Here is a 22879-nt window from a genome sequence, read left to right as displayed (position 1 = left end):
CTTTTACTACAGTGTCTTTGAATGCAGCACAGTGATTTATCTGTTCGTTTACCAACGGAGGAACTCGAAGGTCTCAAATGGATGGATTCAGATTTTTCCACCCGTCTGAAAGAGACTTTTTCAGACCGTGATCACAGTCATCTGCAAATACTCGAGAACCAGGTGTCAACAAAGTCACGTGACTGTCCTTTCAAACTCCGGTTGGTTGCGCTCAGGTGTATCCAGGTGAAGACTCGTCCTCATCAAAGTCCACGTGAAGAGTTCCACCGACGACCATTGTGCAGGTAGCCTATACCTCGCGTCCCTGGGGATCGAACGTGGTATTGTCCTTCTCTGTGTTTCACCTGGTGCGTAAAGAACGGAGGGGTGGACTCACCAGAGCAGTCGGTTGCGTGTAGCGCCATCGCAGACGGGTAAGAGCTGTTTGTCTAAGGGGAAGATGTTCGGAGTGAATTCAACGTGATCACCAGGTATTCTCCACCTGTGCTGATTAAGTGAGCGTACGTTGACTCACCTCTGTTTGCTGTGACTTGGAGTTAAAACCACATCCTTTGTTTCCCTACCTCAGTGCACTGGGGTGTGGTTGCTCACTTCCCCTTTCTTGATTCTTGAGGGATTTAAGATGGTTGTTATTTGGGTTGTAATTAGAGAGATCCTGCCTTGCCTATGTTTTTCATTTGTATGACACAAATTATTTTAAAGGGGTAGTTCACCCAAAAAACTACAATTCACTCATTATCTACTCACAGGGGTAAACTGATTCGAAGTCAAATGCAATTGAAGTAACTGGTGACCACAGCCTCCATACTGCTCCTGTGGTGTCATCCAAGTGTCTGTAAGCCCTGACATTAACATTCGACTCAGAACCGTCTATCATTCAGTCTAAAAACATGTTAAAAAAAAAAAAAAAGTGTCTCTGTGGTTATTGTCGACAGTATCCAAATTCTACATAATTCAGTTTTGATGATGTCCCACTTTTCTTGGGTCCATATGACAGTGGTCAGGACCATTGTCCAGGTTCAGGATTTGGCAGAGGAGATTTTGATCTTGCCGCCTTCTGGTTTACTTCCAGTAAGGTTAGGTTAGGTAGATGATGGAATAATTTAAGGTCTGGACTGTGGAGTCTCTTTCGGTCTCATAGATCCATGGTTACAGTCATAACTTAGGTTATTGGTTGCTGCAATACGTGGTACTTATGTGCTCAACTATTTGCTCTGTACAAGTTACTAGTTAGAGCTCTGACAAATTGAATAGACATTCTCTGAAAGATCTGTAAAAACTCCTCCCTCTAAAGCCTATTAGTAATAATCTATATGTCTGCCTGGGATCATGCTGCGTGCGTGTATATTGTCCGTAATGCAGCGTGTAGAAGTCACTAGTGAATGTGTGTAATCAACCCCCGACACCTCCACTCATTGTTAATCATGTTTATATATTCATCAGTACGTGTTGTATTTCAGCTCAGCTGTTTGTCACATTCGTGGACGGGATATCTCGTTGCATTCAAGGTCCTCTGAAGTGTCTGGTTTGGGGGATGCTCAGACAGCAGATAATGTGACCTTGCATGTTCATTAGATCATGATGTCTGGATTACACTTTACCTCTTAGAGGCAGCGGTGTGAAGTGGTTAAAGCTGAGTCATGGTGTGAGCTGTTGTTTGCTGGGACTTTGTTTCAGGAGGATCTCCCTAGTTACATCAGTCCATAGACGAATGGATGGACTGAAAGAATTCACACTACAATAAATGTATTCATGATCAGTCAAACTGAAGGTACCTACAGACAGAACTGCTGTAAACTGAGCACAGAACAACATTTAGTGAAAAAAGCAAATTACAGAAATGAGTCCTATCCCAAAATTCCTCATAGATCTGAGTAAGAGGTCGACAGCCAAACGCTTCTTGTACATGTGAGCTTTAAAATTAACTTTAAATAATTTTTTAATAAATTAGTGATCATTTGACACTTCACAATATTAAGAAAAAGTTCATACAAATTCCTTGTATAATGTGTAATAAGTAAAACAAGTAGAGCCTGAATGATTTGACATCAGAATCTGTGTTTGTTTGCTGATATGAAAACTTTTATTTTGCAGAATAAACAACTCAGCTTTACATTGATCGTTTATTTTTTCAATTCTAGTTTATTAGATTTGGTTGTATTTTAGATTTAGTTTCATTTATAGACATTTGATGGTTAAGCTGTAAAATATCAAGCCTCAATTAATATAAAATTTACAATAACACGACTTAATTTGAGGTGTACAATAAAAGAATAAATGAGATTAAATGTATTGATTCATCTGCTGTAACCACTACTTTTATTACTGATTTGCAATTATTTTCTCAATAATTATATAAGAAAATATGATATTGAGCATAAAACAATTAACAGATCATTTTCGGACAGACTTTTATTTGCCTTTCATCCATCAGTGAAAGGACACTACAGTCTTGTTGACACTGATCGACCTGAAAGTCCGGTTTCCTGTGAATGGAACGGCAAAGTGAAGGCGGTTATATTCACTGTCATTATGAAGTTTAACTCTGCGGCTCCAACTCGAGACAGAAGCTTGATTTGTCTCCTCGGAGTTTAACTGAGAAACACAGAAAACCACGCAGCGCAAAGGTGCGTTAAAAAAAAGAAGGTATGATTAGAAAGATAACTGTGGTGCGTTTAAGACCATTGGTGACCAACGGAAATTGTAGTTGTTCCAACTAACGATGCGTAAAAAGTGATAACATTTATATTTGTAGGTTAATTTGATTGACCGCTGTGTTCTGATTCTTTGTCGACAATAACATGAACCTATAATTGAGGTATAGTTGATTTGGACATAGTGAAGTTATGTTAGAGACTGAGTATATACAATATATGCTCTGTATGAAAACACCATTTATAACAACATTATTTATAGAGCACGCTTCAACACCAAGTTCTGCATAAGTACTTCGACTCAACTACCTAAAGCCATATTCATAAAAATGAGTGATTCAAAGCTCTGCTCCTATTGATGTAGAGTCACAATTATTCACATGGTATAATAACTTCAGGCAAGTAGGGAGGACGACCTTGAAAGTTCCTAGAGTTTCTTTAGCAGGTGAGAAAAATGGTGTTAAAATATGCTGCTGGTGCTTGTTAGAAAATGTGTTTTGAAGTGATGAAGCTCTGAGAGGATTCCAGTCTGTGACCGTGTTAATGTTCCTGAGCACAAATCTTGAAACTGTATCTTCCAGTTCTTTGTATCTGAAGATTTTTACGTTAACAATTTGAAACAGTAGCTTTCAAAACTATTCTTTCAACCAATTGCGCCTTTTAAAATGTGATTGGCACTGTGCAGATAAAATGTCATATTTATGAAATTATATGATAGACGGAATATAAAATCACAGCGTGTCTTGAAACTTAAATGGTGAAAGAAAAATAATATCCCAACAATATGTGATGCTATTAATACTTTGTTTGTTAATGTACAGTTTGAGTTTATGGACTAAATAACTGGTTATATCCAAATGAACATAGAAAAGTATAGACTGAACTTTGCACAGTGTTTATGACTGGCACTCCTTCCCCGTGTGCTGGTGCTCGCAGGAACAGACAAAAGAGCAACAAGGTGTGGCAGTTACTGAAGAACTGGTTTTACTCTTGTGCTTATACTTATTGGGTTGTTATTTAAACTGACGCCTGTTTGGAATGGGCAGTTTGTTTGCCAAGGCTGGTTTCAGTTTTTATTTCTGAAACTGTAAAAGTGACCTGCAGTTGTTGAGCTGCTGCTCCAGAGCTGTGGTCACCTGTTTATTCTATTCAAATTGACGGTATCGTGTCCAACTAACTGCACCGTGAGCTGCTTTTTAATCTGAATTGTAATGTCTGAGAAAGTGCTGCTGCAATAACACAGGTCTTTTCTCTTTGTAGTTTCAATGGAGAACAGGAGGATTACCCTAAAAAAAGGTTTTGTCTGCATCCTGGGAGCCGCGACTGTCGTCTTTATCAGTCTCAACTTTGACAGGAAATGGTTGGTCAGGAATTCATTCATCAAGATCAACAGTACTTCTCTTAGAAGTCGAGGAACTCCTGTGACTCCAAGAAACACAACAACAACAACAACAACAACAACATCGTCAACAAAAGCAGAACCACAATGGGAGGATCCCGGGCCGTATCATGTGGCCTATCCACGAAACTACAAATTCATCATGGACGACACACCAACGTGTAAGACCAGGTCTGCTTTCCTGCTCATGATGGTTCCGGTCGCGCCAAGTGACGTGTCGGCTCGGAACGCCATCCGAAAGACATGGGGAAATGAGACAGTGGTTCAGGGTAAGGTGGTGGAGACGCTCTTCTTAGTGGGCCTGCCTGGAGGAGCTGATGCTGGGCCGCAGCAAGAGAAACTCAACCAGGAGAATGATCTGCACCACGACCTGATCCAGAGCAACTTTCAGGACAGCTACGGCAATCTGACCATCAAGACCATGGTCATGCTGGAGTGGCTCGCTGCTCACTGCACCAACGCTTCTTATGTCATGAAGACTGACTCGGATATGTTGGTCCATGTCCCCAACTTGGTCAAACTGTTGCTGGATCCCGGCACGGCCAAACAAAACTACATGTCAGGTTTGGTGTGGTGGCACAGCCCAGTTGTAAGGGACCCATCCAACAGGTTCTACCTACCGCCTGAAGTGATCGCTGAGCTGGAGTACCCCCCGTATCCTCTGGGCATGGCCTACGTCATGTCCCTGGACCTTCCCGGAAAGATTCTGCAAGTCTCTTCTCAGATTAAACCGGTCTACATTGAGGACGCCTACCTGGGGATGTGTCTGAAGCAGCTGGGCATTTCCCCCACCGACCCCCCGGAAAACACCATGTTTATCGTCGACCCCGGGCATCCTCTGAGCTACTGCAGCCTCTCAAAGGTCATCGCCGTGACAACGACGAGCACTGCACAGATGACGAGTTACTGGGAGATGACCAAAGAGCCAGATGCTAAATGCTGATTCTCATCTCATGTTTGCTGAAACTGAATCTTGTGTGGTGGGGCGACTCTATCGGCACTGGAGCACATTTATTTAGCACATAAAGATATTTTTGTGTAAAAGAAAAATAAATCTTAAGGTTTTGAACCTGCAATGTTTTATGATCGAATGTTTTTCTTATCAGCTGACGGTTCTAATCTGGTCTCAAACTAATTCAACGATATCATGATCCTGAAGCGAGTCTCTGTCTGAAACATGATTTTATCCACATGGAGAGAAGTTTGAACAAATGAGCTGTTCAGTTAAAAACGTGTTTGGAGTAACCAACTTCAGCTCTTGTATTTGGGATATTTTGGCTTGATTTCTGGAAGAAGACGTGTCCACCATGTTTATTTACAGTCTATAGTTTGTAATTTGAAACCATTTAATCCCATCAGGCTATTTTTTCATCACTTGATGAGTACAGTTGTTTTTATTTCATCTGGAAAAACAGTTACTAGTTTATTTTGAAATGTTGCCGCCCATGACACTTAAGAAGTTGCAGGTGTAATAAAATTGACGTGATATTTAGGAAATATAAGTAAAATTGAAATGTTCTATACTTTGTGTGAAAGCAGTGTTCCTAATGCTGAAACCAACTCTCTACACTGCTGCAGTTGCTCCTTTTGACCACAACGGGGCAGAATAACACCAGATAAAGTCTACATGCTGTATGTGGCCACAACGCTATGGACTGTGGGTAAAAGCCAACTAAAGGAAAGTGTGTGTGTAAAGGGCTCAGAGATCTGCTGCAGAGATCATGTGTTTTGTTGAAAAACTCTCTTGACATCTTTGTTGGTGTGTGTGTGCGTGACACTGCTTCTCCCTCCTGATATGTTTCTATTCTTTTTCCTTTCAGTTTTGCACAGTGCAGGTCTGAAAGCAGCCACTGACGTGCTGGGCACCAATCTCAGCGTTTGTGAGTGCTTGACGGTGATCGGTGGGTCTCGACCTGAGGACGGTGACCTTACCTTGGTCTCTGCCTCGCTGGCCTGACCCGTCTCTTCGTCTCCCTCGTGTCATTGTTCATCTCCAGCTGTCTACGATCTGTTCTCCCTGCGTCACACAGGGAGGCTCCTCCAGTCAAAGGCCCTGCTCGCCCTCTTGCTGCTGACGGCATAAATCACGCACCCGTTGAAAACCCAAACCCTGGCTCCACACATCATTCATTGTTTTGCTGCCATCTAACGCCAGAGATCCCGCTCAGTGTCTGGAACTATGACATAAATCACTGCTGGCTCTCACCCACTGTGCAAGTACCAGGTTACATCTGGCAAATAAATATCTTTTTCTTGTGTGTGTGTGAATCCTGTTAATGATGCAGTGTAGCGGGTGTTTCATGCACAGTCTGGAGTTTAGCACTTTGTCTCAGGCACAAGATTAACAGTTATTACCTGAAGCAGCTGGACGACTCATCCACTTGGATCTCGTTGGTTTTCAGACACATCTTCACTTCCTGTCTGTGCCCATCAGACACAAAGATATTTATGATTTTGTGATAATTGTTATGCTGTAAGATTTGACACCTTAAAAAAAAAAGTAAATTACAACACAAATACCTTTTAAATGTTACTTCCATCCCCCTCTCACCCGTCATGTGCCCCCTGCAGACAGCTGTCCTCTCTGTCACCCTGAAAAAACATAGCAGAGCTCAAACACACACACGATCTGTTACCTCATCTGATCACAGTTTATTTTACTGATAGGTTTAAAATTACATTTTTAAAAAGTGTGAAAAATAATAGATAAATGTAAAATAAGTAAAATAGCCAGTTATCAATAAAAACCCTGTATTAAGATACGATTCACCAAAAGAATGTTACGGTGTAAGTTATTTTAGTAAATGATGTAATACAAGTTATGGAAATTGCAAATGTCATTACCTTTAAGTTAAAGAGGGAAGGTTCAATGAATACGGTGAGTTATTGGAGAAATGAATGACATGTATACTTAACTGCTGGCTAATATATATTTTTTCATTTAATGTCAGTAATTGTTGTAAAGGTTACGACGGCAGCTTCTTCACCTTAAGTTGAAACCCCACTTCTCCGTCATATAATAATTACAAACCACAGAAAATACCGGTGGGCCGTAAAATGTTATTTCCTGTCAACAGCGTCTGTTATATTTCACTGTCAACGGCTTAAAGGTTCAGTGTGTGAGAATTAGCTGAAAGGAATGATGTGACGTTTTCACTGGTGTGTTTCAACTAAATTGTATGAACTGCATCCGGACCAAGACCACAAGACTCAGGGACAGTTTCATCCCACAGGCTGTAAGACTGCTGAACTCCTGAGCTCTGTGAAGGTCACTACATCTGTTTGACACAACATATTTAGTTACACATTCTATTATTCATAAGCAAAAATTTATATTTATTTAGTTTACAATAATTCTCATTCTGTCATTATCATTTCTATTCATCATATTTCCAACCAATATAAAAATATGAGTGGAATAATTCACATCTGTCCATATCTCCCCATAACTGCTGCTAAATCCTGACATGTATATATTTCATTTTAGCGCCTTATAATGTTTTATTATTTTATTATGTTTTGTTTTATTTTTTTGCACTCGTACTGACATTTGTACTTATTGTTTCATTTGCACTAGTGTATGTTATTTGTATTTTTAGTTACTCTTATTTTATGACACTTGCATGTTGAGCTGCTTGCGGTGCCTGGGATTTAAGATTTTCATTGTCAACATGTACGCTGTATCTGTTGTGCAGATGACAAATAAAACCTTTGAAACCTTTTGCTGTCTTTACCATAGAGCGGGTTCTTTATTTTTAAATGCTTTATATTTAAATGGAGGGGGTCCTCTCTGTGGAGGCCGTCAGGTTTTTTACTGTTGTCCAAACTAAAAACTTTGAAGTTCACCACAGGTTCTCTGTCATGTTGGGGAGGGGAGGGTGAGATGAGGAGTATTCAGCTGCAACATGAAACTTCACCTCTAGATGTCACTAAATTCTACTTACTGAACCAATAACATTTTACATCACTTTACTTAAATACTGAAGAATATTGATCCGGACAGAAACACAACAGAAGTCATTACAAGAGCGTGATACCACTGAGGTGGAATTTAACTATTTAATTTATTTAATTTAGTTAAAGACAAAAAAATATACATTAATAAAAACAGAATTGTAGAAACCATAAACAAATGATGAAGAAATACAGAAATATCCACTACTAAATCATATTCATTTATTTTATTTATTTATTTGTGTGTTATTTAAGTCATTTTGGGCTCTTAAACTACAACTACAACAAGTCTGAATTTGAAAACTCTGATGTAGAGCATCTGTTTTTAGGTACAGTGTCTAAACCACGATCCACACGATTTTCTGATCCCTGCAGACCAGAGACAACGTAGTGGTTTCAATGCCGAATATGTGTTTTATCACATACACACATACATTTTTCTGTCAAACAAAGGGAGAAGGTTCCTCGGTGTTGCAAACATCTTTATTTAAAGAGAACTTTTCAAAATCCATATAACAAAGTGTCTCACAAGGCGGCAACTAGAAGACATCACAAAATCAGTCGATTTAAAAGACAGCAGTTGTAAAAGTTCAAAATGACAATTAAAAGAAAATTAAGATTCAAGTTGTTGTTCACATTGTTCCAGATCCTTGGAGCCTGATTACAGATGCTTTTGTAGGATGTAGAGGTGGAGCGGCGGAGCTGGTGTGTGGATCCGATACATGAGATTGAGAAAGGCTAAAACATGGAGTCAGTGTAAAGAGGCTAAAACGTCTCTGGGATGTTTGCACCACTTAATTAAAAAAGATAAAATAAATCATGAACTAACTAATTTAAGTGATAGAGTCGCCCCACCACCACCCACAAGATTCAGTTTCAGCAAACATGAGATGAGAATCAGCATTTAGCATCTGGCTCTTTGGTCATCTCCCAGTAACCCGTCATCTGTGTGATGCTCGTCGTTGTCACGGCGATGACCTTTGAGAGGCTGCAGTAGCTCAGAGGATGCCCGGGGTCGACGATAAACATGGTGTTTTCCGGGGGGTCGGTGGGGGAAATGCCCAGCTGCTTCAGACACATCCCCAGGTAGGCGTCTTCAATGTAGACCGGTTTAATCTGAGAAGAGACTTGCAGAATCTTTCCGGGAAGATCCAGGGACATGACGTAGGCCATGCCCAGAGGATACGGGGGGTACTCCGACTCAGCGATCACTTCAGGCGGTAGGTAGAACCTGTTGAATGGGTTCCTTACAACTGGGCTGTGCCACCACACCAAACCTGACATGTAGTTTTGTTTGGCCGTGCCGGGATCCAGCAACAGTTTGACCAAGTTGGGGACATGGACCAACATATCCGAGTCAGTCTTCATGACATAAGAAGCGTTGGTGCAGTGAGCAGCGAGCCACTCCAGCATGACCATGGTCTTGATGGTCAGATTGCCGTAGCTGTCCTGAAAGTTGCTCTGGATCAGGTCGTGGTGCCGATCATTCTCCTGATTGAGTTTCTCTTGCTGCGGCCCAGCATCAGCTCCTCCAGGCAGACCCACTAAGAAGAGCGTCTCCACCACCTTACCCTGAACCACTTTCTCATTTCCCCATGTCTTTCGGATGGCGTCCCGAGCCGCCACATTACTTGGCGCGACCGGAACAATCATGAGCAGGAAAGCAGACCTGGTCTTACACGTTGGTGTGTCGTCCATGATGAATTTGTAGTTTCGTGGATAGGCCACATGATACTGTGACAAAGACCCAAGACTCCAGATACTCGATGAGCCATCAAAGCTGAGATAGATGAGGAAGACTGCCGCCGTCCCCAGGATGCAGATCAAAGTGTATTTTAAATGTCTCCTCATTGAATCTACAGAGAAACGACACTCGTGTTGTTACATGACGGCAGCAATTATCTCAGAAAATATGATTCTGATAAAAACAGCAGCACACAATTCAGCCGTCCACCGTGTTTGAGAGAAAGTAACATCATGTAAATTATAACCTAATTATAGCCTGTTATATTATTACTAATTATAAGTTTTTACCCAGATAATGAAACTTAATTAGGGTTTTATCCTGTCACAATTTTTTAATCAAATCAGCTTTAAATTCAAAATAATCCCTCAAATTCTCAGATCACATGCATTGTCATAATCGGTACTTCCACCCCAGTAATCAAGTTAAAAGTAATTTTAAAAAGATTTTTCACTTTTTCTCATGTTATGGTTCATACAATGTGTTTTTGACATCTATGACTACATTAAAAAAGGCCTGTAATTTGTGTTGGGGTTTTTATTTTGCACTTTTATAAAAACTTTTGTAACATAAAGGCCACAAATCTATGATATGAACTCTTTGTTATTGTGAAAACACTAAATATACTAAATATATAAAGGTTTTTTATTTTGTTTTTACTCTATTTATGTTCATATCTGAGCTCTACTGCTGTGTGATCTCTACATTATTATTTCTTATTCTTTGCTTTTAAATAGTTTCCTATTTCAGTAGGAAGGATTTCAGTAGAACAGTTTCAATGTTCAACTTGGAGAACAATGTGTTTAAAGGTATGAATTATCATTATTATACTTATGTATTATAATTATAATAATTCTTGTTATTTTAATTGTAATTATTATTAATATTCATGCGATAACATATGAAAGCCTTGGCTCATGGATATCTCAGTAAAACAGAGTAAACTTGCTGTTAAATGTGTTTTTGAGGAAGTTTTCCTTTCACAGGTTTTACAGGCGTGGATCTTCCTCATGTACCGAGGTGTCCTCCCACCTTTCCCCAGGTAAAGAGACTCCATGACGGCGCAGTTTCACACTCACCACTGCTGCAGAGACTCGGTGAAAACCTGGTGACTCTTTCCTCTCGTCCCCTTAAACCGTCTTCATGTAGGTTTGGGAGTTTTTTTATGATTTAGAGAAAATGTTCTAGTTACTGTCACTTCCTTGTTTAGAGTCTACTTTGAAGAAAAAGGTGGAGGTGGAGTTTTATTTTAACTGGACTGAACTGAGGTGAAGGGACAACAGTGAAATCCTGAAGTGGAGCTGAACACCTGAGCTCAACCCACCTGACTTCACGTCCTCACACCTGCTGCTGTGAAGGATTATCTTATATCAGAGGTCCAGTTTGAAAGATTCAGTGAAAGGGATCTATTGGCAGAAACTGAATGTAAAATAATCCTGGTGATGTTTTTACTAGTGTGTGATCATCTAAAAAATGTCTTTACCCCAGAATGGACCCTTTATATTTAAATACTTTATATTTACATCAGGAGCGGGTCCTCTCTACGGAGGCCGCCATGTTTTTTAAAATAGTCCAGACTGAACAAATTAAACCTTTTGAGTTTTGATGACGACTGAAGCTACCACAGGTTCTCTGTCATGTTTGGAAGCAGAGGGTGAGGTGAGGGGAGGTTCAGCTGCAATATGCATTTCCACCACTAGATGTCAGTAAATTCTACACACTGAACCTTTAAAACTACCTAAATTAAAGACTGTAGCCTGTCCTGTGAATTGTGAATCTAGATGAAGCTGGCATGGCAGCAATTCAAGATTAGTTTTTTATTCTTTAAACACAAACAAACAAAACAATAATGACCAATCTGTGAAGTACTCATCTATCACGTGTCCTTATGTCTTTTTCTTCTCCGTCTCCAAGTCTCTGTCTGTCTCACACACCGTGAGCGGACCATTAAAGTGAAAGTTAACCAGACTCCATGGTGATTTAGTGGTCGCAGACAGTGAGAGGGTAGAGGCCAAGCTCTGGGTCTCATACTATCTCTCCCCATTCACCAGCCCATAAATAATCACACACACACAGTGACGAGGGGGAAACTGCAGACGGAGGAGATGAAGGATGGAAGGAGAAAGATGGAGGGGAGGTGGTGTCTTTTGATGAACTGAGAGAAGGAGAGAGAATGAAGACAGGTGTGGGAAAATACGGACGTCCTGCTGGTTCCAGTTCGAACACTGTTTGTTTGAATGATTTGCAAATATGGACAAATGTTCCGACCTTTACTTCCACTTCCTAATAGATAATTACTGAAGAAGCTTTGATCATTTTTCAGTATTGGATGTTTTTGTCAAAGATGTTTTGGATCATTATCGAACAAATGATGGACGGGCACAGAGAGGTCTCTCATGAAACCACATTTAAATACACTACAAGAAGTTTCAAAGAAATCAGTTGAGCAGTTTTTGCGTCACAGATGAATCGTCATTGTTTTCTGATCCTCGTCACATGCTTCCTCTCCCACTGTGTTGTGTTGTTGATGTCTACTCTCACTGCCGTTTCCCTCCTCTTTACAGTTTGTGGAATTCCTCCTCACCACAAGGACCCCTGCCACTCAGGTTCTCACGATCCCTGTCAGAGAGTCACTCCGGGCTGTGAGAACCATCGCCGGCCCCCGCTCTGTGGTCTCCGCTCCCTCGACGCGAGCGCGCAGACGCAAACAAAAACACACACAAACATGTCACTGCTGGACGTATGTTGTACAAACAGATTCACACAACGACACACCCGGGCTCTACATCCTGATTTCTGTGGAACTCACTCCGTCGACTCTTAAAACAAACACAGCTGCAGCTGAAGCATCGAGTCTGAATGTGCTTTGAGTGGATCCTGCATGTAAACCATCTGTAATCAGAATCAGTCTTCAGTACTTGCGTGTGTATACATTAATGATAGTGTGTCATTGTCAGCTGGTAGTAGAGTAGAGGAAGCAGTAACTACATCAGCATCTGTACTTCTATATGAAAATGGTGTTTTGGCTCCATCTCAGTTTTAATCAGCGGGGGGGGGGGGTCACGTGATAGGAGCCTGACGAATAAATGAAGGCAACGTTTTGACTGAAAGGACGTGATCAGGAAGCTGAGCAGTGTGGACGCCCCGTGCATCCTTTGCAGAGCTGATGCAGTTTCAAACAAGAACGTAGTGGTGTGAACACAAACTAATCATGGAAGTAGGAGGATCAGGAATTTTCAGTCAGATCAACATCGACTGTAAAGATCAATGACGCGTCTCCTCCCTTTGGACAAAAATGAAGCCAAACTATCCTGGATACAGGAGCTGCCATCTTGTGTTTTTGACGTCAGAGTCTGTGCAGCAGCAGTTGGTGGATGGAGGCGGGTTGTTGAGCTCATACACGTGCTTGACCAATCGTGAGTCACTCTCAGCTGTCAATCGTTCACTGTGTTTTTAAAGCATCTAATAACGAATCAAAACCAAATTTGATATTTTCAGTTCGGACCATGTCCTATCTGCTAACATGGAGGAAGCGGGGTTAATGAAGTGCTGCAGCCGTCCACCAGGCGGCGATCAAGATGATTTGGAGGGCCATCATGTCTCTCATCTCTTACAACTTGATACAGCTCAGTTCAGCTCAGTTCATTTGGAGTTCATTTGGAGATCTTCACACTCCCTCCGTCATCATCTGGAATATTTGTCCTCTTGTTTTTTTCCTTGTGCTGCAGCATCTTTGCCTCTGCGATGGCGTCCGTCCTCACAAGGCGTCTCATCGCAGCTCAGTAACAGCTGACTCCTGAGCCGCCGCTGTGAGAAACGTCATTAACATCTGCTTGCGGCCGGCACGGCGAGGCTGAAGGCCGCGAGAAAACACAACAACAACACTGACGAGGCCGACAACTGCAGAGTCTGGAGCGTGGACGCAGGACGGGTTCCCATGGCTGTGTCCTCCTCCTCCCTCTCTCACCCTCCTCTCCTACCTCTTGTTTTTCTGCCTCCCTCCTTCCCTCTCACTGTCCCTTGTCAAATCCCTCCCTGTCTTTACCTTCCTCCCTGTGTTCTCTACCTCCCTCCTGCCTTTCTGTCTTATCTCTCTCACCCCGTCCTTGTGTCTATCACCTCTCCTCCGTCCTGTCCTCACTTGCTCTGCCTCTTTTCTTTTCCGGCTCCTCCTCTGTCAAAGCATCACTCCTCTGTCAGAGATAAGATGTGGCAAAATGAGACTGTGCTTCGAGGTGGGAATCCTCGCTTCCACATCAGCCTGTGTCGGTCCTGCCCATAAGCAAATTCACATCCCCAGCAGGAGTGTTCTGTAGCTTCTGTATCCAAACATGACATCTATAGAAGAAAATAAATATAAAATATAAAAATGTGCTCTGTCCTTAAATCTGAATCAATTGCTGCTGGTTGATTTTCATACTTTCGTTATTATAATTTTGACGTGCACAATAATAGTGAGCACTTCCCTTCATGATGTGTTGGGTGATGGGTTTATCACACTCACTGGGGTGATGCAGCGCAGCTACCACAGTTTGTCTCTCGCTGCTCTCAGATGTTGTACTGAACGTTTCCAGAGGGGCTGGACAGGTGTTTTACTATTCACATATAATACTAAACTAAATGCACTGAGCGAGGACCAGAAATATCCCTGAAGACACACACACACACACAAACACACACACACTGCATGCTTGTGTTTGAGTTGTGTGTGTGTGTCTGTGTGTGTCAGGGTACAGGTGGCAACTTCATCATCAGTGGTGAAAGTTCTATTAATACACAAGAGTTGGGGAGGAACACACACACACACACACACACACACACACACACACACAAAGACAGACACCAAGAAGTCAAAAGATATAGAGGGGAAAAATAAAATGGACGTCATTCTCGTTCTTCTTCTGTGTTCCTGGCAGTGAACCAAACACAGAGTCTGACTGCCCCCCCCAGGGGAGATGACTCCAGGCCTGAATTCCTTTGTGTTATTTCATGTTTTCCTCTCTGAAGCCCAGTCTGTGTGTCAGCCCTCAATAAAGCAACTTTACCCACGTCCGCACTGCTGCAAAACAAGCTGTGCAGTCAGGAGGCTATGTGCAGGACACATGTGCAAACAGACAGGCATGATGAACACACATGTACACTGGACGCTTTGCACAATTCACGTAAGTGCACACACACACACTCACAGAGAAACACCCCCTGTATCGTATCCCTCTCTGTTCTCCTGTGTTATTTACTTTCCTGTAAAGCCACAAGTCTGAGGAGGTTGGGAGGGACTCACGGAGACGAGCGAGGGTCTTACATGGACAGAAGTCATTTCCGCTGTGTTGGGGGGGGATGTCTGTGAAGGGTCAAGTCTTCTCCAGCCCCGACTGTGTGAATCACATAAACACTCTGACTCAAACACTCCCACTTCGTATACCCGACTGCAGCCGTCCTCTGGTGCCGCCGCTGTGTTTTTAAATTTCAGCTCATACAAACACATCATTCCTTTCTTCCTCTACTTCAAAACTTTCCTCACTTTTAAAAAAAATCTGTCTGATCAGCCTTGTTCTTCACTTGTTAACGTTATCACCAGCCAGTGATCAGACCTTTAAACAAGCTGTAGTGTTTTAAACTCGTCAGTTTCATGTATTGATTTCTTCCCATGGGAAAATCACTCTTCAGTGTTTCACTGTAAAGCAGCAGATCAAACAAGTGTGAAGGATCAGGGTCGTTGTGTTTGTTTTCTCGCACTGCTGTCACTCACACACACACACACACACACACACACACACACACACACACACACACACACACACACACACACACACACACACACACACACACACACACACACACACACACACACAATGGACTCATCCCACAGTCCAGCCGGCCTTGTGCGTGGAGTTGAACCCACTGATAACGGCGACGTACAGTAAATGAAGAATGTGATTAAGTGAACAAAAGTTAAAAACCTGATTTTTCTGAGGTGCATTACAAACCACATTCATTCTCACTGTGTGCTTCAATGCAGTCCTTCTTCTATCACACACACTGCCAGCACAGTTTTCAGGGGATTCAATTTCTTGCCCAAGGACACTTCGGAAGCCAGACTGGCATCGAACCACTGACATTGTGGTGGGTGAACGAGCCACAGCCTCAAAATGTCCTCATTACCTCCTCAGGTTTTTGGTATTTCGGTCAAAGTCATGTCAGTCAAGGAACTGAATATGACATCTGGATTTGGGCAGCAATGGCTCAGGGGGTAAAGCGGGTTGTCCACAAACCGTATATCTATCATATATATTTTGCTGGTTATAGATTGTTAGCAAACCCAATAGTTTGAAAGGATGAAATGAAATGAAGCAAATTATAAAAAATAATGATGATATATTATAAGAATCCAATAATAACAACTGCACAATTCCTGACACTGCACTAAAAAAGAAGAAAAGCCCAAATAAAGGGATTCGGTTTTCAGTTCTGAGTTCATGTTTTTTTTTTATTTTGGGATAAAATGGTCAATCCACAGTTTGGCTGATGACGAGCACATTCCTTTGTGTTTTTATTGAGTGTGAGTCATGTTGATGGAAACTTGATTTCATCTGGTCAGAGCTTGTGCAAGTCCCGGCTTGTCTGAGTGACCGCCTCGTGTTAGACTCAGATCTCAGTGTGTTTATGTGTTTGTGTGTGTGTGTGTGTGTGTGTAGCTGTTCATGTATGTGCAGATTTTATGTATGTATTTAAAAACTCTATATTTAGACGTGTGTCTTGTTTTTCCTCTGTCGGATGGATCGTTGACATCTGTCCGGCTGTGTTAGGACATGTGAGCGGTGCACGGCAGTGTTGTCGGACGTCTGGTGAATACGACGGGAGCGTCGGGTTTCGCCGTGTTCCTGTGCACGCAGCACAACCCTGCGTTTTGAGTTTAGTGTCTCCGTCCACAGCTCATTTGCAGCTGAGGTGACAAGTGGAAGTATTTGGTTAGAGCCGCAGCGACACCAACTTTCCCAAGACTGTGTATAAATACACCGGCTCAAAATGGAAACGCAAACTTGGAGGGTGAACTGAAAATAAAAAGAAATGTAATGGGAGGGTGAACTTTCGAGAAACATGTGGCGAGGAAATGCTCATAAACCTCCTCCATGTTAGTGGATAGTGCAGGGACAAAACGAAAAAAATCTAACTACATGTTAAAGTAAGTTTCTGTCACTTTAAGTAGCTGTTATCACGCTGGTGTGTTCACGCTTTTTTTTAATCTTGTGTCAAGTTTGGTTTTAAATTAGTTATTTGATGATATAAAAACTGGGGGAGACTTCGTGATTGACAGCCGAGACTGACTCATGATCGGTTGAGAGTGTCGTCCATTTGCTTTAAAGTCTACGCGGCAACCGTTTGCTAAAAAAAAATCACCTTCACATTCATCTAAACCTTTGTTTGTAATGGAGGTTTTATTTTCTTCGTTGCCCGACTCTGCATCTTCCACTTTACCCGCTTCAGTCATATAGAGACCAGTGTCGCCTGTAGCCCATCACGTTTTATTAAAAAGTAGGTTTTAGGATTTTTGATTTATTCAGTTTTCTAGACATTAGAGTCACTATTAAGATTATTACTTTGATCTGCGTGTTTAATGGTATTTAGATTTCGGACTCTCAGAGACAGAGCAACATGGCATCAGCACACAGTTACTAACATCAACTGTAGAACAGTAACACAGAGCTGTACATTGTGCAGAGGTGTATGTGATCTGCTGATATGCGCCGCAGCTCTGACGTGGAGGATAAACCACAGGAGCGAACCATCCTTCCTGCTGCGGATCTCCGCTGCAGGTGCCTCGGCCTCGGGGATGCGCCCGGCTGCGCGCTCTGGCTCTTAACACGGCCCCTCCCACTTCTCCAGCTCGTTTAAGTGCTCGCCTCCTCCGCTGCAATGAGAGCTGCAGCTGGAGAGTGTGTGCGCCCCTGAACGCTGGCGGACCCCGGAGCCGGACCCTGACAGACGGATCGGAGCGGAGCGGCGTGCGCTCCAGTGACTCGCCTCCTCCCGGTTTAAACTTTGTGCGTAGACGCGAACTCTGCTGCGTTAGTGGAAGAAGTGTGTGCGGCGGTTGTTTGTTTTTTTGGGGGGTGGGTGGTGGGGGGGTTTGCATCGAGAGACACGCTGACAAAAGTGGATAAAAACAATTTGTGCGTCCCCCGCGGACTTTGGATTACTGTGCCAAGGTAAGCGTCTCCTGCGCTTCTCTCTCTCTCATTTACGATCGATTCTAAATGTGCCTTTTTACGCACAAGGCGTAAAGCGTGAATAACTCCTTCTCCCACTGCCAGTTAAGCTCCTGCTCATGTATGAAGTATTTTAGATGCTGTGATATCGATTAGAGCCTGTGCGTAAACTTGTGAATCTGCAAAACTTTGACGCTCTCCGATAATTGATCCAGGATCAGCCCGGACGTGCCTGGTTCGCGTGTGAAAAAAGCTTCCCTTGTGGTCGGAGACCTTTTCAGCGTATCCATTGATTCCTCTCCCCGGCGCACGGATCGCTATCTCGGGTCAGGATCTAAGCGACCAGACGCGCGGGCAGGAGAGACACAGGGAGGAGTGTTTCCCCGCAGAGATATGTGGAAACTGGATTAGCTCTTATCGCTGTCATTGCTCCAGACCGTGCTCGTGTCGAATGTATCGGATTAGAAGTCGTTATCTGCCCCTCCACGGTTTCTCGCACTTGTGTCTGTTTGTCTTCACCTCGGATGAGAGATACTTTAATCTGTGATGATCCCCAGAGACGAATCAAGACGTCCCCGTCGGGACCATCGGGCTGTCTGCGGGGTTTTAAGACTCGTGCGTCCGTGGTGCATGTGTGCGAATATCTGATGAAGTATGAAGTTATTTATTGTCTCATTTGAGAATTGAAGCTGATCTTTGTTGTATCACATTCTCGAGGGTTTGGTCTGATAAAACTTTTGAGTCGTAGGTTTTGCTCTTGGGAATTTCACTATTTTCTGATATTTTAAATGAACAAATATAAAGATAATGGATAGATTAATTAAGATAAGAGGAAAACAAAACCATCTTCAGGTAACTAGAAGTGAAATCGTATCCATATCAAGGCTCCATGGTAGAGTTTGTGTTTCCGAGTGGTTTGCAAGCGTGGAGCTGCAGCAGTGTTTAGTCTTTTAGAGTTTCTGATATATCCTGAATAAATCAGTCATCTTCAGTCTGAGACCAGTTTCCCAGAATGCCAAATGTTTCTCAGATGTGTTGCTCTTATACCAATAAAAGCCCAAACACAAGATGCTCTCAGCTTCACACAGGTGAAGATTTCTTGTATTTCTTAAGAAAGAAAAGACGTTTTCACTATTTTTTGACAGTTTGAAGAACGGGCAATGAATCAAACATTTAGCGGCTTCTCACCTGATCCATAACACAACCTTCACCAAGTTTCATGATAATCTGTCCTGTAGTTTTAACGTAATCCTGCTAACTGACGGAGTGAAAACATCCTTGGCGGAGGTAATAAACTAGTATAGTAATGCACGGCTGAGTTCTTCTGAAAACCCATTCACTGTTCAAGTGCTCCACAATGAGTTTGGGTACAATAATGTTTATTTGTTTTTTTTTCAACTCAATATTTTTTCCGTGAGCGGGCAGGAAAAACAAACGCAGCTTGGAGTGCGAGTCTGGGAAAAGCAAAGAAAGGTGGAGACAGGGATGGACCGGAGCAAAGCAAACATTCCTGACTCGGTGTCTCAGCAATTTAATTAAGGTTCCTGTGAGATGCTGCAGCGAGCACCTCGAGGTGAAGGCTTAACCCCACCTCCCACCCCCCCCCCCCCCCCCCCCCCCCCCACCCACCCCGTTTCCAGCTTGGACTAATCCCAAGGGTCAGCTAAATAAGTGTTCGGGTCACGCCACGATGACAACTAAATAGGGGGGACCCCGAAGGAAATCTCCCCAATCAGGGAGTTAATAAGCCCATGAAGGAAGCTAAGAGGTACAAGGTGAAGAGGATTGAGACATGGGTTGGATGGTGTGTGTGTGTGTGTGTGTGTTTGTACATGCATGGATGATATTTCAGTTGTTATCAGCCACACCAACTTAAAGCCCCTCCTCTCAGTGGGGTTTAAGTGTGCCCTGTGGTGCTCTGATGACACACACACAGGTCAGATTTCGGTCACTGTACCACTGACTGGATGGATTTTTATAGGGAGATACATTCCTGAACACGCTGCTATGTTATATCATCCACTACTTTTTAAGAGCTGATCGACTCGTGGCAACGTTTTCTTGTCCTCCGGGGACAGAAAGCGTCTCCCTGCTGCTGTTGTCCTGACCAAAACATTTTTCTTGGGTATTCCTCCCCGTCCGTGGCGTCCACGGCGTTTGACGTGTGCAGACGCTGCAGAGAGGCTCGTCTCCAGCCTCGCCCTCCTGCTCGCTGGTTGTTGGGTTTCTATTCGATCTGTTTTCCATCTTGGTTTTTATGCCGCAGCCCTAAAATTTTCTCTGGGTTTCTCTTTTATGTGGAACCAGAATGTCACACTCACTCTGCCTCGAATCCTTGTGATACCCAAACCCCACCAGACTCCTCAATGATATTGAAAGATTCTGCAAGAGCTGTCATCAGGTTTCAGTGACAATGTTATCTCAAGGTCCAATGCCAAAGTTTACTACAGTATCGGTAAGTTTATGGAAAGACAAACTATGGTAACGGTTTGGCAGTGACGTCACTTGGTTAAGTTTAGATAAAGGTTGTGGTCATGATATAAAAAGTTTGTCATGGGCGGTGAATGCTCTACTTTGCGCTTCACTCAATGGAGAAGCTGCAGCTTTTTATGCTGCGGTGTTAATCGCACCTCCGACATGATTCCGACAAATATTCGGCTTGAATATTCATCCACGCTACTACGTTTTAGTTTTGATCTAGCATCTAGAAACGTATTAGTGCCCCCTAGTGGTAGTGTTAAGTAATACACTGTGCTGGGACGCTTTGTGGAAACATACTGCATCACTCACTGCACCAATAAGCCTCACTTGTACAAAAGGAAGAAATCTGGATCTCTTCCTCCTCACGTCGTTGTGCAGATGTGTAGGTGGGGGCGGGCTGAGCGGCGTGTCGGCTCATTTGGGAACATTTAAGGAAGCGGGGACCTCTCAGATGTAGCGGACGTCCAGCAACAAGCCTCTGACGGCTGATAAATGATCCTGCTGGGTTCAGTCATTACGCTGCTCAGGGTGATTCAACAGACATTGACTCTATTTACACTAACAAGCTGCTCTGATGATGTTTAATGATGACAATTGTTTCCCTGGTTTAGTAGTTTCCAAATTTTCCAGACCTTTAATAGTAGTTCAAGTACCTTTGGATTTTCTAAATATGCAACGACTTTTTCCAATGATTATGTTTTGCTTTATTTGGTCAAAGAAACCATCAAAAACTTAAAAATAAACCATGCAATGATACAAAACGGAGAAAAGCTAAAGAAGACTAGAGACTGAGAAGCTGGAACCAGAGACTGTTTTCCATTTTGGCTTGATCAATGACTTCATTGATCGATGATTATCAAACCCTTGACAAAGAAATTACATTTTAAAGTTTAACCATAATGTTCATTCTGAAAAATAAAGTTCTTTATATCAATAAACATAAACCCAGATGTCTAATTTAAAGATATTGTTTCACCACTTACTGTATATGACCTCTGTTAAATTATTGGAATTGGACTCAAACGCAGTTTTATTTACTTGGTAAATACACGCACGTAAGTTAATATACATACGTAAGTTAGATGCAGCCATTTGGGATATGGCTAAATATGGTTTCCGTTTTCAGCAACATGTAAAGTCTCACATTACATCTTTACAGGCTTCCTTGACACCACAGGAATGCTACCCTCAAACCTACAGCAGGCTGAGACTTAACGTGCTTACTGAAGGGGAACCTCTACTTTCCAAGAACATGAACCCACCCTTCCTCCTCATCCCCAGGGAGGGTTTAGGGGGACGCTACTTCTTTACTAACCCATGAAGCGTGTCCCTAAGTACCTCCCCCCCTCATCCTCACAGTGTGTTGTAGGTTTGGTCGGAAGGTAAAGAGCGTGACACACAGACACACACACACACACACACACACACACACACACACACACACACACACACACACACTGTATAGACTACGACATTCCACTGCGGTACCAGGAGACACCAAGAGAGGAAGATGCCTCCAACGGCAGATCTGTGGTCAGATTTCTCTGCACAGAAGCACAAGGCTGAGATTGTAACAACATTTAACTCCTGATAACCTGATATCAGCAGTTTTCTCTCTCTGCTCATGTCCCCTAATGAAGTGTTAAAAGAAGAACACATGTTGAAGTCAGAACAGTTGTCGTGTGTAGCTGAGACACGTGCTGCGGAGGGAAGCAGTTGTTAAGAATAAGAGTTGTTTTGGACAAAAGTCAAGTTCTCCAAGTCATGACGTAAGTGTTGCAGAAGGCAGAGGCTCGGATGTCAGACTGTTTTTGTACTTTTTGCAGAGTCCACTCTCATATCTCAGATTCTGGCTCCACCATGTATCAGATCAACAGTTGTGTCTCAGTCCAGCTGCTGCATCCTTTGCAGTAGAAAGCCGGACCGAGTTGAGATGGTTTCTGGGGACCTATTTGCTTCAGCAGCTTGTTCCGCCCTGACAGTTGCATCGTTTGCTCCTTTGAGCGGGCGACACTCACCGCAGCTCGGCCACCCACACGGCTACCTCGTTAGCTTTGTCAGCTTTTTTCTAGAATCCAGTGACTTGTGAATGAGCTCCGGGACATGAGTGGCTGGAAATGACAGACACCATCTTTGAGAAAAATGTGTTTGTTGCATACTTGATTTTTTTTATTTTTTTTTTAGTTTGGCCCTCGTCCCATCTGGACACGGAAGGGGTGGGGTTCATAACCTCTGCTGTAGTCAGCCACCAGGGGGCGATCAAGATCATTTTCTTTTGTCAGGTCGTTGAACTTCATACAGACATCGGTTCAGACAGGTGGATTTGAAAAGTCGTCACTTCCAATCGATTACAGTCTGTTACTTAGTTTTAGGTTCTAGTTTTTAATGTCCGACCGATCACAAGCAAAACAAATATGATCTGTTTCACTCGTACAAAGTT

At 42.8% G+C, this 22879-nt stretch overlaps 3 protein-coding genes across 13 annotated transcripts in view; 2 read left to right on the top strand and 1 right to left on the bottom strand.

Annotated features, from left to right (window-relative positions):
- Positions 1-4: 4 nt before the first annotated feature.
- Positions 5-5129, top strand: LOC109642597 (beta-1,3-galactosyltransferase 5-like). 4 transcript variants are annotated; one of them, XM_020107439.2, is made up of 2 exons: positions 5-413; positions 3915-5129. In XM_020107439.2, the coding sequence occupies exon 2, from the start codon at positions 3920-3922 to the stop codon at positions 4994-4996; it is 1077 nt and encodes a 358-aa protein (XP_019962998.2). In that variant the 5' UTR covers positions 5-413; positions 3915-3919; the 3' UTR covers positions 4997-5129. The 4 variants fall into 4 exon arrangements, with proteins under 4 accessions (XP_019962998.2, XP_019962999.2, XP_069386200.1 ...); XM_020107440.2 differs by having other exon boundaries at positions 272-470; XM_069530099.1 differs by lacking the exon at positions 5-413 and adding an exon at positions 2476-2627.
- A 1180-nt stretch (positions 5130-6309) lies between these two features.
- Positions 6310-10989, bottom strand: LOC138411144 (beta-1,3-galactosyltransferase 2-like). Of its 2 annotated transcripts, XR_011243796.1 has the most exons (3): positions 10831-10989; positions 6574-9863; positions 6310-6474 (listed from the first exon to the last, which is right to left on the bottom strand). XR_011243796.1 is itself a non-coding variant. In XM_069530101.1 (2 exons), exon 2 carries the CDS (start codon positions 9856-9858, stop codon positions 8905-8907), a length of 954 nt encoding a protein of 317 aa, XP_069386202.1. In that variant the 5' UTR covers positions 9859-9863; positions 10831-10989; the 3' UTR covers positions 6310-8904. The 2 variants fall into 2 exon arrangements, 1 of the variants encoding a protein (XP_069386202.1); XM_069530101.1 differs by having other exon boundaries at positions 6310-9863.
- A 6662-nt stretch (positions 10990-17651) lies between these two features.
- The window catches only part of LOC109639280 (vasorin-like), a 30318-nt gene continuing 25090 nt past the window's right edge, over positions 17652-22879 (top strand). For 2 of the 7 annotated variants that reach the window (XM_069530467.1, XM_069530466.1), the window contains exon 1: positions 17664-17793. The gene's annotated coding sequence lies outside the window, so the exon portion shown is untranslated. Of the gene's footprint in view, positions 17959-22879 lie in introns of all 7 variants that reach the window. The other 5 variants (XM_069530465.1, XM_069530464.1, XM_069530462.1 and 2 more) reach the window with 4 other exon arrangements.

This window comes from Paralichthys olivaceus, chromosome 8 (assembly GCF_024713975.1).
Source record: "Paralichthys olivaceus isolate ysfri-2021 chromosome 8, ASM2471397v2, whole genome shotgun sequence".
In the NCBI taxonomy this organism is placed as follows: Eukaryota; Metazoa; Chordata; class Actinopteri; order Pleuronectiformes; family Paralichthyidae; genus Paralichthys; species Paralichthys olivaceus.
This window is presented reverse-complemented; position numbering and strand designations above follow the sequence as displayed.

Coding starts and splice junctions, on each gene's coding strand:
- LOC138411144 (XM_069530101.1), bottom strand. CDS start 9,858: ATGAGGAGACATTTAAAATACACTTTGATCTGCATCCTGGGGACGGCG.
- LOC109642597 (XM_020107439.2), top strand. CDS start 3,920: ATGGAGAACAGGAGGATTACCCTAAAAAAAGGTTTTGTCTGCATCCTG.